Source organism: Platichthys flesus, chromosome 2, assembly GCF_949316205.1.
Source record: "Platichthys flesus chromosome 2, fPlaFle2.1, whole genome shotgun sequence".
In the NCBI taxonomy this organism is placed as follows: domain Eukaryota; kingdom Metazoa; phylum Chordata; class Actinopteri; order Pleuronectiformes; family Pleuronectidae; genus Platichthys; species Platichthys flesus.
Window position 1 is genome coordinate 25,455,813 of NC_084946.1, and position 14,231 is coordinate 25,470,043.

Sequence of the window (14,231 nt, forward strand, 5' to 3'; positions counted from 1 at the left end):
CCTGTGTCTTCAAATGGAGCAATTGGACTAATTTCCTCTTTGATCGACTTGTGTGTCTGGAACTTTTGTGGTAGGGGTTTTCAGGGTGACCATTGTTGATTGGTTAAACTCAGACCTTGTGAATTAAGTTTAAATATATGTCCTGGGACTGAAGGAGAAATGTCCCAAGCCTGTGGAAGTTTCAGATACGACAGACATGTTTTCTTACAGAGTTAATTTGACACCTTCACAGCCTGATAAACATCAGCACAGGACTCGGCTCGAATCTGAAATAATTGTAATGCATCAAGAGAATAAATTAAAAAGCTCAAACAAAACTCTACATGTCAATTTCAGGATTTAATTAAATAAAACCAAACAAAAACCAGATCAGAACCAGAGGAGTTTTTTGAAACATCTTTATTTTTTCTCACGCTGTAGCTGAGGTGTGTTTCATACAGTTTATCAGTTTAAGGCAACAAACAGGCGGCTGCAGCTCTGTGGGAACGTGATGTCCAGCTTTAGTCAAAGGAAACAAAAACCTCAGAACATCAGTTCAATTCTCTCAAGATCACAACAGTTTTCTGACTGTGACTCAACTCCTACTGGGTCAGAAATCGTTTTGATTGTCAAAAAAAATCACTTGTCATTTCTGTCATCTGAAATAAGCCAGTTATTGATATTTGTAACAGTGATGAAGATATTTGGTCTCTGAAAACTTAAAAACCAGCTGGTTGTTATTACAGGATAATCATTCTTGTCAGAAACACAATAAGCAAGTGAAGCTTTTATCCTAAGAAAACCGAGATGACTAATACATTTTAGTCTGCTTAACTGTTTACTGTGGCTCTTTGCTGGCAACTGTGAATTTCTATTATTATTCATTTCAGTTTTTTCCAAAGAACTTCAGTTACGAGCGATTTATTTTGATACTGAATCTCCTTCTCTTATAATCCCAGTGGGAGAGAGTAGCGGGGGGGCTTAAATACTCAGAGAATTAAGCGGTTCCGGTTCCTTCAGTGTGAGCAGTGGTTTGTCCCGGCGGTCGCCACCAACTCTGTGCATCAGAAACTGAATCCATCAGACCAGGTGTTAAGAAACTATGAAAACCAGATTTCCAGCAAATCCCATTTAAAACAAACAAAACAAAAAATCAACTTTATGTCAGTTCTTCTCTTCTTACTTTCTGGTCGGGTCTGTTTGCTACTGAGGATATTAATACTTAAAAAGTGGTTAAAAAAAAATGTAGTCTCACTTTTAAGAAGCCTCAGTAACTCCCATAAAGAGCTGTAGTTTTTAGTAAATATTCTGCTGTGGATTTGTATACCACTGACTCACTGATTTGTTTTTTTAATAGTTCATGTACAATGAGATGTCAGACTTTGGCTGCACTGTGTCCACAGGACTTAATTGATTGTCAGGTTTTGGTCTTTCTATGGGATCTGCTGAAGACGGGGAAAATCCAGAATATAACCATTTGCTCCGTGAATGTCAACACACTCACAGATGGAGGTTAGAAGGATGTTTGATGTTAAACTGCCTGACACAACTCAGATTCTCCCTGGTTAACACTCAGATTCAAATCAGGAGTTGGCGAGGAGCACCTGAACGCACCGTTAGTCCTGACCGGGATAAGAACCCTGTGGCGTTTTGGGGGAGGAGTCAGTTCAGAGCTGGAAGTGAGACGCAGCCACAGAGAGAGAAAGGCACGTGAGGGTCAAGTAATCCAGGATCAGACCGTCTGCATGTGTTCTTCTATTTATATCTTTGTGAGGACCACGGTGAGTGCTCGACAGATGCAGGACTCTCTGTTGGGTTGTTGGAAGGTTCAGGTTTACTTCTCAGTCGCTCTCACACCTGTAGTTTGGTTCATTTGGTCCAAAAAGGGGCGGAAATAAAGAACTTGTTTTTGCCTTTTAGTTGTGAAAAGATCTTCTAACTTGATTGGACAGTTGCTTCATCATCAGGACCCGCAGCCAATCACAGTGCAGTAATTGACAGCGGCACATTAATGCGTCTTATGTGTGTATTTACATTTTTCTAGGATCTCAAAGACAAAGCTCTTCATTATTATTATTATTATAAGATTACAAATTAATAAACACTTTTCAAATAGCTCACAATCAGCAGAGGAATTTAATCTTCAGTTTTGTTTTTAACTGTCAAAACACGAGCTTCACTCTCACTGCTTCTTGAGAAACTATGAATCCTCGCAGATAATGAAACCACTTTATTCTTGTAATGTCACAAACTAATTGTCGTCATATTTCGGTGCTTTCTTCTCCTTCAAGACTCTTCTACCCAGCTTCTAAACAGGCAAAGTGAATGGTCCTGTAACCTCGTGTTAACTAAACCAAACCGTTCTGGTGTGAAAGTGTCTTCATGGTTAAAGTCAGAATGGAGCTTATTTATTTGTTGTGATGTTAAAACTTAGTGTGTTTTCAGTGGAGGTCCTCACAAGTATAGAAGTACAAACGTGTGTGTGTGTGTGTGTGTGTGTGTGTGTCAGTGTTTAGGGTTCCATGTTGGGACCACCTGGTCATCGTCCTCTGGTTTGCTCTGTGTGTGTGAGGCGTGCTGCGTCTTGTGGACGCTGTGATGTGGCGTGAAGGGATTGGTCAGCCACGGGTGCATCAGCAGCTCCCACGCCTCCAGTCTCTCCTCGGGCGACTTCCTCAACATGCAGCCAATCAGACACTTGGCCCGAGGCGACAGCCAGGCCGGCATGCTGAAGGTGCCGAGGCGGATCTTGGCGAAGAGCGCGGCGGGCTGCGTGTCCTGAAACGGGTACCGTCCAATCAGCATGGTGTACAGAGACACGCCCAGGCTCCAGACGTCTGCGGCGCGTCCAGAGTAAGACCCCTTCCCATTGGTCAGCAGCTCGGGGCCGACGTAAGCAGGACAGCCGTGTCTGTCCGTCAGGGAGTCGTCGTTATAGTTGCCGTGAAGGACGACACAGTCCTCAAGGCCGAGCAGGGCGAGGCGAGTCCTGCAGGAGGGGACAGACCAGTTCAATCTACTGGTTTCTTTCACCAGTACGACAGATGTGAGTACTCTGTGGTATCAGTATTTGTTGAGTATCTGCTCCTCACCTGAACCTGTCGGTGAAGACGAACCTGCGCAGCTTGAGGTCTCCGAGCACGACCCCGTGGTGATGGCAGTGCATCACTGCGCTCAGCATCTGGCCGAAGAGAAGCCCCGCCTCCTCCTCACCCAGGCGCTTCCTGCTTCGCACATGCGCGTGCATGTCGCCGTGGTGGCCGGGCAGGAAGATGTACACGCTGTCCCGGCCAATCACCACGTCCTGCAGGCCGCAGATGTTATCGTGGTGACCAATGCGAGCGTAGGCGGCCAACTGCTCCTGGTAGCCACGCAGAGGACGTACCTGTCAACACGGTGACCCGACAGTTAGGACAACAGGTTTTTACGCTAAAGATTGTGTGTGTTTGTTTGTGTGTGGGTTTGTGTGTTTGTGTGTTTGTGTTACCTGGCAAGTGTACTGCTGTTGCGTGTGCTCGTGCACAGCCCTGTAAGTCTCCTCCCCCTCACAGCGTTCATACAGGAAGTAGGAGCCGACCCTGGATGGAGATTGGCTTAGGCCTGCCTTGGGGGCGTGGATCCTGGGACTCACGCAGGGTGACAGACCGGGCGTCAGAGGGGGCGGGGCCAGGCATTGTCGTTTGCATTTCAGGAAATTGTCCTGAGGCTCGTCCAATAACCTCTTCAGACACATTTGGGATCGGGCTGTGGCCACGCTCATGCTCATCTGTGATTGGAGGAGACAAGTGACATCATCTGGTTAATTGATACCATTGAATAATAACTAGGAAATGTGAGCCACGATGATTAATCTGAATCTTCTGCTTCTTATTTACAGTGTAGCTCAGACTTATTTATATTGACGTCCTACGTGGAGGTTATGTTTTCACCCCTATATGTTAGTCTGTTGGTTTGTTGGTTCGCAGACTTACACAAAGGAAGTCGTATCAGGGAGGAACTCGTTCGATATCGTTCCAGATGTGGATAAAACGGCAAATCCAGGACTTTTTAATCACTTTAACACAATTTTTGTGATTTTCTTACACAATATTTCGTGATTCTTGATGAAAAAACATCAGGAATAGAATAATGCACAGATCATTCATATATTTAGTGGCCTGACATCTATAAGTGTGATCTACAATTTGAGATTTCTTTTGTCCCACACAACTGTTCTCTATTGTTGTTTAACTGCAGCCTTTCTACTTTATAAACATATATATGTTACATCAGTTATTATATAAGTAATTTAGCTCATCAGACGACTTCCTGTCTTAATTCCACTACAAGTCCTTAGAGGGACATGTTAAACATTTTAAAACTCTCTGGCCTGTCAGGTGAGCAGCTTGTGAGTTCAGCAGGATGCACAAACAAGCACACACACACACACAGAGAGACACACACAGACACACACCCATACATTAATAAGAGTAATACCAGTATCACGTCTCAGTGTGTTTCTGTCTCCGCGGCTCATGTTACCGTTAACATGTCTATAGGCTTCATGATGCAACTTCCTGTAAGCTGACAGACGCTCCAGCTTTCAGATCGTTGCATCAGAGGACAACAGTTTATAGTTTAAACAGGCTTTAAATACAGTCAACACCAACCCTCCCCCCTCCCCCCCCCCCCCACACACACACATGCACAGACACACACCCAGTAAAAAGATTGTGTCTTAAATAAAGTTTTTCAGAGCCCCGGAGCTGCCCATGGCAAAGCTGTGTGGAAACCTGAAGTTGCCCAACGCTGCTTTCACTCTGGTGACACAACCTGAGTCAGAGCATCACTGTGGCAACGTAGTTCTCCAACACACACACACACAAACAAACACACACACACACACACACACAGGGAATATGCTGGTTGATGTATCATCTCTGTGACTGTGCAATCGGAGATCCGTGCGTCAGACCGAAACAGAGACTAAACTCTTTTCTACAGGAAATCGGCTGCTGCTCTGTGAAATCTCTCCCTCAGAGTTCACTCGATGAAAACCACAACGTTGGTTAGGGTCAGGGATAGACCGACCCTAACCCTGGGTCTATTTATAGACTTTGGGTGTTCTGGAGACAAACTGGCCTCCACATTCCAAGACTACTTAATGACCAATAAAAAAACTACAACTCCCCTATGGATTAAATTGATATTTGTCCGTGTAACTTGGTTTATTCCACATTTAAGCTCTCTGGAGTCGTTTTTAGTTTTTCTTGCTGAGTCGTCGTGTCTGGTGTCGATCTTCTGCTCGGATGTTTGGAACACCAGGGGGCTGATGGGAAATTCAAGCCCAGCAAAGGGAGCTAACAAGTGTTTTCTCCAAACATCTGGACTGAGCCAAATTATCACTATTATCACGTTTTAGAAACTAGCTAACCTAGGTTGGATTTTGTACGAGATATTTTTAGATTCTGGAGCAGTTCCTGGGAAGCAGTCGGCCAATCACGTGACAGCATGTGCATCGTATGAACTCCTACAGGTCAGAAAGCTTCAGTTAATCCCTCCATCGTCTCCACTGCTTATTCTCCACGGGTCAAGAGGTCACCCTCGACAGGTCAGCGGCGGATCACAGGGACAAACGTTCACGCTCAAGTTCAAGACTATTTAGAGATCTGACCCCAGGTCTGCACGTGCTTGGGCTGCAGGAGGAAGCAGGAAGCAACCCGCTCGAGGAGAACATGCAAGCTCAGAGGGAACGTGGCTGACGCAGGATTTGAGGCAACAACACAACACGCCACCGCGCAGCTCTGCTTGTGAGGAAGTTGAATAATAACAGCCAGTCAGGTTTTTGAATGTCAGCCGCCGGTCTGAGGCCTGTTCATCCTTATATGGTCACAGCCTCTAATGGCCACTTCCTGCAGGAGATGGCTCAATGTCAGCCAAACCAAAACCGAAAATGATTTCAGTGAAGTTCATGTTTAACTCCTCAGTCGCCGGATGAGAGCAGAGCTGGGTTTTTGAAAACAAAGACAGGAACTGCTCAATTTGTTAGTCTCACGCTCACAAGGCCGACTCCACTGGTCCTGATTCTGACTCCAACAAAAACTATAACAAACGTTTTATCAGAGATATTTTCTTCTCGTAAGTTTTTCTGTATTTGACAGTAAATATTGTAAAGTTTGTGAAAACTTTCTAAATTGTGATTCCTTGATATCAAATATTTGTGTAACTTATATTTGTAAAAAAGTCCCAAACCTCAGTCTGAAGTATTGACGCCCTGATCAGGCTTTTTATTGATTTATTTTTCCCCTAAATATCTTATTCTTATTGTCTGATTCACAGTTTTTATTATAGCTGTCCTCCCTCAGGCTCTGACAGTAAAACAATTTGAACTTGATGGGTAATCATACCTGTAACTTTTTTAAATACATCTTCTGCTCAACGTCAACTCAACAAAATAAGAGTCACACAACTTTTCTTGAAGTTAAGAATAAAAAAGTTTTGTATTCCTCAAGTTAGAGTTTTTCTAAACTGTACTCAGGAAGTGATACAATTTCGGCATTACTGTCTGTGACTGTTCTCTGTGTGACAGCTGTGGTGCTTTGCAGATTTCACAAACTAAACAATGTGAGGAACTGGAGCTGGATGATATGTTTCAAAACATATCAAAATAGAGAAGGCAATAATTCTGATGATAACTGTCAGTTAATGTGACTTTAAAAACATTCCAACAAGTTTGATCAATTCTGTGTTGTAGATCTGGACTGAACTGAGGAAAGAAAGCTTTTCGTCTTTTGTTAAATTGATGAAAATTATATTGTGGTTTGTTTTGTTTTGTTGATATTAAATTAGAAAGTTAATTCAGATAATAAGAGAAGAGAAGAAAATCCGGTATGAAGAATCATTGAGGAATGTGCAATATTACATCAGCAAGAGGCAGTAAGTAATGTAGGTAACATGCAATGTTTAAGTTGAAGGAAACTAGAATAAAAATTATTAGATACAGTATGAAAACAATAAAGATATGTACTGGATTAGTTCTGCAGGTCTTATCATGGGATTATTGATATCAATAATCAGGAAACTTTACAAATCAATAACTTGAAAAAGTATATTTTCCCTGTACGAGAACACAGTAGTTTAGTTTCAGTTTTACCTTGAGTTGCTGGTGGAGGGTGGAAGGGGCAGCAGCAGCAGCCTGTGGCCCCGGCCGCAGTAAGGTGTTTTTTGGGTTTGTTGGTCCGTGTGGGTCCGTGTGGGTCCGTGTGAGGAGCACAAACAACAACCAACAAACTGGAAGCTGCAGCTCTGGGTCTTTGTCTCAGTTTATTATTGCGTCTGTTGCGCAACCTGTCGTCAGTCACTCATCCAGCTGATTCCTCCTCTGACTCACAAACAAAGCTCAAAGTTTACTTCACTTTCAAACTAATAAATACCAATCGAACTTATAAATAAGCTTATTTGGGGGAAGTTTTTTTTTTCTTTCTTCAAATAGAATCCAGAGCAGCAGCCGAACACAGCCGAACAAAGCCGAGTCCCCAGCTCCGTCTCTTCGGGTGTGAAGTGGATCCAGGTTCAGTCCCCGGATCTCGGTGCACTTTTAATCCGCTCTGAGCCTCCGGACCTCGGCTTGTCTTCGGACCACGAACCGAACACAGCCTCCAGTGAGACTGAGGACTCGGCTGTGACTCGGGTTTGTTTGGTTCTCACGTTGCTTCCTCCCGCGGTGTCGTCATCCGGAGGGGCGGAGCTATGATGTTGCAATCCCGAGCCGTTCAGTCGTCAGAAAACAAGAGAGTGAGCAGTTTATTAGGAACCCACACACAGAGGGTCATACAACATACATGAAGGTTTCAACCAGTCATACAACATACATGAAGGTTTCAACCAGTCATACAACATACATGTCGGTAAGGAACACACACACAGAGGGTCATGCAACATACATGACGGTTTCAACCAGTCATACAACATACATGTCGGTGAGGAACACACACTCGGAGGTTCATACAACATACATATCGGTTTCAACCAGTCATACAACATATATGACGTTTCCATGAAGGTTTCATACCGATTAAAGTGAGTCACCACTGAAAACAAAATTCAAACAATTCTGACTGTAAAATACCATAAAATAGATTAAAAGTAACAGATTTTTTTTAAATAAATATTAAACTCCAATTGTAAGAAAAAATAAAATACATTCAAGTACAATATATATGGATAAAACATATTAATTTATAATAATATACCAACTAGTAGCTCTCAAATTCATATGGATCCAATGCAGAAAAAATATATAAAAAATGCAATAATAACAATAAAAAAGAAAAGCAAAAGATAAATGAAATGGGATAAAAAGAATATAAAAATAAGATTAAAAAGAAACAGGTAAAATTGAATTAAATGTACAACATAAATGTAATAAAATAAAAATGTACATGAATGAACTAGAATGTCTCTCGGTTGAGCACATAGCTCCTACAAGGCCCAACAGTAATCATATTAAATGAAATTTCAATTCTCTAGATCCTGGTCTCATTTGGATCTGCAACAAATAAAAGAGGCCACTTTGCAAATTGCACACACTCATAAATATCAGTTTTCTTAAACAGATACATGGATTATTTTCTGCAATAAACGGCCAATCTTCCAAATTGATAGAAACTGATAATATATATATCCCCAATCCGCCCCCTGAACCAGATCCACGCAGTTCTCTCCTGGATCCCATCTGACCCCTCAGCGAAATGTTATGGTAACTGGGTGAGTATAGTTTGTGCGAAATCCTGCAAACTAGCAAACAAACAGGCAACACAAACCTCAACAAACATGGATTAAAGAAAATAACATCTTCAGTAATGATCAGTGTCTGATAAAAAAGTGTTGAGATTCAACTTTAATGTGATTAAACATATTGTTAGAGAATCTGTCGCCTGGATGCACCCATGCCTGTTCTGTGGGGTCAGAGCTGAGGATGGATATAAAAAGATGGACGTCTCCACTTCCTCCCACTAATCGAGGAATGAAGCCAAAACCCCCTGGATGAGTCTTGTGGGTTGAATGAGGATTATGAAGATGAACACGATTGTTTCTCATTGCCCCGCCCACTGAGTCGTGCATGGAGGTAAATAAACAGAGGTGCATTCCAAGGCTCAGATGTAGGCAGAGGAAACCGGTTGGGGAATTTGTTTTCACCGTCTTTAAAGAGTATTTACGGTATTTTTCCACCAGGGCCCGATGTTTATATGAACTTTACAAACCTTTGGACTCTGCTCAGTCGATCGCTGCAGCACGACGGCCGACTTTCTTCATTTTTCACCAATAAAATGCTTTATCTGTTATTCTGGGAATCCAGAATGATTGATCTGTGGACATATTGAGGTCCTGTCCCAATTCTCACCATAGCGCCACCACTTGGTCCTATAAGTCTTAAGGGGTAGTGACCATCTAGTCGTTATCGAACTTTATTGTATTCAGGACGCCCCTCAAAACAAAGGGGTAGACGGAAATCAACCTGGTGAACACTGCAGGTTAAACACTCATAAACGTAAGTTCTGCAAAATAACCATGAAAAATGTATAAACCCAGCGGAATATTTAAAGTTTACTCACGTAGCAAATGAAAACTCCTTCCTCCGTCTTTCACTCACGTTTCCACCTTCGTCTTCCTTCAAGCTCGAGCTCTGGAGGTGGAGGAGCTCCATACCAGAGAAGCTCTTTGACTGGTCGATGCCTAGCTGTCTGTATCTTTTCCTCCATGGGTTTGTTTGTCTGTGTCACTGTAGTTACTGTATATTCAATAAAGAGATATAAGTGTCCGTTTATCAGTTTGTTTAAAGACTATAAACTAATGTAACCTAACACCTACAGGTTATATCAATGTATATATATAATCTCTGTCTTGAAGCTGTAAAAAGATAAGAGCACGTGTTCAGGGCATTTTACGATTTCTCGACTCAGACTTCACTGAACAAGTCGAAGTAGAACTGTGGCTCAGTTGGAAGCTCGTGCTCATGAACCTGCAAACAGCAGGAGATCAGTGGGACTCACGGTCGACAGCTGTTTGTGGAGGTCGCACTTTACTTCACCTGCCACAGGAGAAAATAAAACATAACGTGGGTCGTCGTTGGACTCATTAACACGGTGACCATGCAGCCATGTGCAGGAGGAACTCACAGCCAGCTGAACAGGAGGAATGATTACACACACACACACACACACACACCTACACACACACACACACATCAGGTCTTTCCATGTACATGTGGACTTGTGACTAATCCCTGCAGGAAACAAACAACACACCTGCTGTTCTACAGGAAATCTTCATTATGTAGATTTCCTGAGTGTGTGTAGCCAGCTCTGCTCCGATTGGACTGATTACAAGCAACAGGTAAAGAGCCTGACTGACCTGGTTACACACACACACACACACACACACACACACAAACACACAGGGAGCAGGTTATCTCCACTCGGTTGGCGTGTTTTTACGCCACATGATGAAATATTGAAGAAACAGAGGAGCAGGAACACTGCTCTCTGCATGCATGTGTGTGTGTGTGTGTGTGTGTGTGTGTGTGTGTTTGTGCGTATGAAACTTTACTGTCTCTTTCATAACCGACGTGATGAAATCAGAGGCCAAGTGTCTGACTCAATTACGGCCTGCCAGAAGAACACACACTGAGCGAGAACAGCACTCATAGCACACACACACACACACACAGACACACTTATCACACACTCACACACACAATCACACACACTAATAACATGCACGTTTATCTCGCTCCTCCTCTAACACACTCTGTCCTCGTTCTCTGGATTATCACCTGTCCGACACATGTGCTGCTGTGATCTGCATCTGTGCCGAGCTGCTGCTTTAAATCCACTTCTGTGAGTCGACCTGCCGTCTGCTCGCTTTATCCCAGTGAGTGTGTGTGTGATTGTGTGTGTGTGTGTGTGTGTGTGTTGTGCTTCAGGGCATCTTGAGGGGTCTCAAGCTGAGTTGATTAAAATGTGCCTAATGCCAGTTATCGTCCCGGGGTGATTAGTAAATGATAAAATATCCCGGAGCGTCTCCTCAGCTGTGGAACCCGGTGGTCTTTACTAAGTGCAGATTAAATCAGCCAACAGCAGATTCCTTTTTTTCCACAGTAGAAGTTTATGTTCATTAAAAAAGGTAAAATACATTCATGAACGTCCATGTGTGTGAGGCGTGTTCACTTGCATAAGAGAAAAGTTTTCTGATTGTAACTAAACCTGAGCACAAACTCCCTCTCGTCAAGAAATCACATTTAAATTCACTTAGATCTCTTCACTCGTTTTGTATTGGATCTGCACCAGATTACAGTCACTCAAAAGTGTTTTGATGTAAAAAAAAAATCAAGATCCATTAATTATTCTCTGAGAAATTAACGGAAATAGTGAAAAAAGTTATATAAAAGTTAAATAGCTCTCTATGTTAAGGAAAGTGGCAAAAACAAATCCTGGATCTGCACCGAAATGGAACGAGTTCTGCTTTTGGTCACATTTCACCCCTGCACAACATTTCATAGATACTTTATGTAATCCTGTCAAATAACAAACAAACAGACAAATACAGAAGTGAAATGGTTTCATCAGGCAAATTCCAACACCACCAGGAAATGTATCCAGCACAAGAATCAGTAAATATGAACAAGACTGTAATTTATATTCTGCAAATAAAGACAGAAATTCAGACAGAACCAAACAAACTAACGTGGCAGCCTCACAGATCACCTAGTTTGTAGAATTACAGACTTTGCAGATTTAAGAGATTAAAACGTCAACGGAATAATTTTCCGTCTTTATTGTTCTTTTGATTGCTTTCTTTATTAATCAAGTTAAAAAATGGCCCAAAATTATGGAAAATGGCTCTAATACATTTCCAAAGACCAAAGTGAGATCTTCAGGCTTCTAGTTTTGTGCAACCAATCGTGCAGAACCTGGATATGTTCATTTCACTCTCATAGAAGATGAAGAATTTTAAAGCTGGAACCACAGATTTTTGTTCCTCCACCATGGAAGTTATGTTTTCACCCCTACCATCAATCAGTATGATACCATTACAGTTTGATTTTTAAATGAATACATATACGTACATCTGCAAAGGAGATAATGTTTTTATCTGGGTCCAGGTTTTTTATCGGGATGAAGCAAAAACTACTCGATCAATGTCCAAGAAATCATTTACTTTTAATGTGGATCTATCCAAATAAATAATAAATGGATGATGCTCTGGTAAATTCAGGGATCAGACGTGTATGAGTGTGTGTGTGTGTGTGTGTGTGTGTGTGTGTGTGTGTGTGTCTGTGTGTGTGTGTGTGTGTAGTTTGGTGAAGCTTGATTGAATCTAGAGGACGTTGTGCTTTGGAGGAGGTTCCAGTGTAAAACCGGGAATTCATTATCATATTAGTTGATAATGTTTTTCCTGGTGGTCGAGTTTTTCTTATCTTATTAATTGCTGCTGTACTAAAAATAAACTTAGAGGATGATGCAGCTGCAATAAAGAAAATTATCTTATTATGAATTATTTTAATCATCATAATTTTACCCTGTTCTTGCACGTGCATCTCATGAAACCAGATCTTGTCGCAGCCGCTTCAGTTCAGTCTCCACTGTAATCACCCACCACACACACAGACACAGACACACACACACACACACACACACAGACACACACACACACACACACACACACACACACACTCATACATACAGTATTTAAGTATCTTCTTGTCTCAGTTTTGCATCATCCCTGGTGACCTCTGAGTGTGTGTGTGTGTGTCTGTGTGGGGGGGGGGGGGGGTGAAAGGGGTAGATCTCTATAAACACACACATTGAGGCCAGCCTGGGATTGTCTCTGTGATGAAACCAGCAGTAATGTCTGCTGTCGGCATGACGACTCCATCCACTGTGACATGACTGTGTGTAAGTGTGTGTTTGTGTGTCTGCGTATGTGTGTGTGTGTGTGTGTGTGTGTGTATATATACAGTTGCAATCAGAAATATTCAACCCCCTCAACTCAATAGACATTATATTGATGTGGATGATAGATAATGACAATAAATGACAAAAAAACCTCATCAGACAACAAAAGATATTTATTGATGCGTATTTTAGTTATTTTGACAACAGAAGTTGACTTAACTTTGAAGTTCAAATGAAAAATGTATCTCTTTCAGCACATGTGCATGTGCAGTATTATTCAACCCCCCAGCTTCAGTACTTTGTGGCGCATCCTCTAGCTTTTATAACTTCTAAAAAATGTTTTCGGTAAGTGCGGACAAGCTTCTTACACCTCTCGATTGCATTTTTCAAGTGCAAAAGCCTCTAGATCCGTGATGTTTGATGGCTTCCATGCTGCAACTGCCTTCTTTAAATCCCACCAAAGATTTTCAATCAAATTTGAATCTGGTGACTGTGAATGCAACTCCAGGACGTTCCAGGATCTTTTTCTCAACCAAGCTTTGGTGGACTTGGAGATTTTGCTTTGGATCATTGTCTTGCTGGAAAGTCCAATGATCACCAAGGTTCAATTTGTCAACAGAAGGAATCACATTCCTCTTTAAAATGACCTGGTATTTCTGTGACTCCATGATGCCATGTACACTATAAAGATTGCTAGTTCCTGCCGCAGAAAAACAGCCCAACATCATCTTTGACCAACCTCCATGCTGGACTGTGGGGATGGTATTCTTCTGGTCATAAGCCTGTCCTTTCACACGCCAGACATAGCGCTGGTCCATACGTCCAAACAGTTCCAGTTTGGTTTCATCAGTCCATAGAACTTTCACCCAAAACTCTGTAGGCTTATCCAAATTCCTCCTGGCATGTTCTAGTCGACTTTTGATGTTGCTTGTGGTCAAGAGCTGAGTGCGTCTTGGAGCCGTCCATTAAGTCCTTTATTATTCAGTGCACGTCTTATAGTTGCCACTTCAGCACTTGTACCAGCCTTCATCAGGTCATCCTGTAGGTGTCTTGCAGTCACACAGGGATTTATCTGAGTTGTTCTGAGTAAGTTGCTGAGGGTCCTTGATGAAATGCTGGGCTTTCTTCCACGGCCAGGCATGTTTGAAGCTGGTCCATCAGTTGTAAACTTCCTTATAATGTTCCCAATTGTGTACATTATAAGTACTCTTGGAATATAATTTTTTGGGGAATTCTTCTTCTACCCAAGGCCTTTCAGTTATGATGAAATAATCTCCTCTCTCAGATTTTGTGTAAGCTCCTTTGTCTTTCCCATGA

The 14,231-nt window shown here is 42.2% G+C and overlaps 1 protein-coding gene across 1 annotated transcript; it reads right to left on the reverse strand.

The window, feature by feature from the left end:
• Window positions 1-361: 361 nt before the first annotated feature.
• trib3 (tribbles pseudokinase 3) lies at window positions 362-7,665 on the reverse strand. The gene is made up of 4 exons (XM_062408291.1): window positions 7,112-7,665; window positions 3,467-3,745; window positions 3,072-3,364; window positions 362-2,968 (listed from the first exon to the last, which is right to left on the reverse strand). Exons 2-4 carry the CDS (start codon window positions 3,743-3,745, stop codon window positions 2,485-2,487), a joined length of 1,056 nt encoding a protein of 351 aa, XP_062264275.1. The 5' UTR covers window positions 7,112-7,665; the 3' UTR covers window positions 362-2,484.
• Window positions 7,666-14,231: the final 6,566 nt, after the last annotated feature.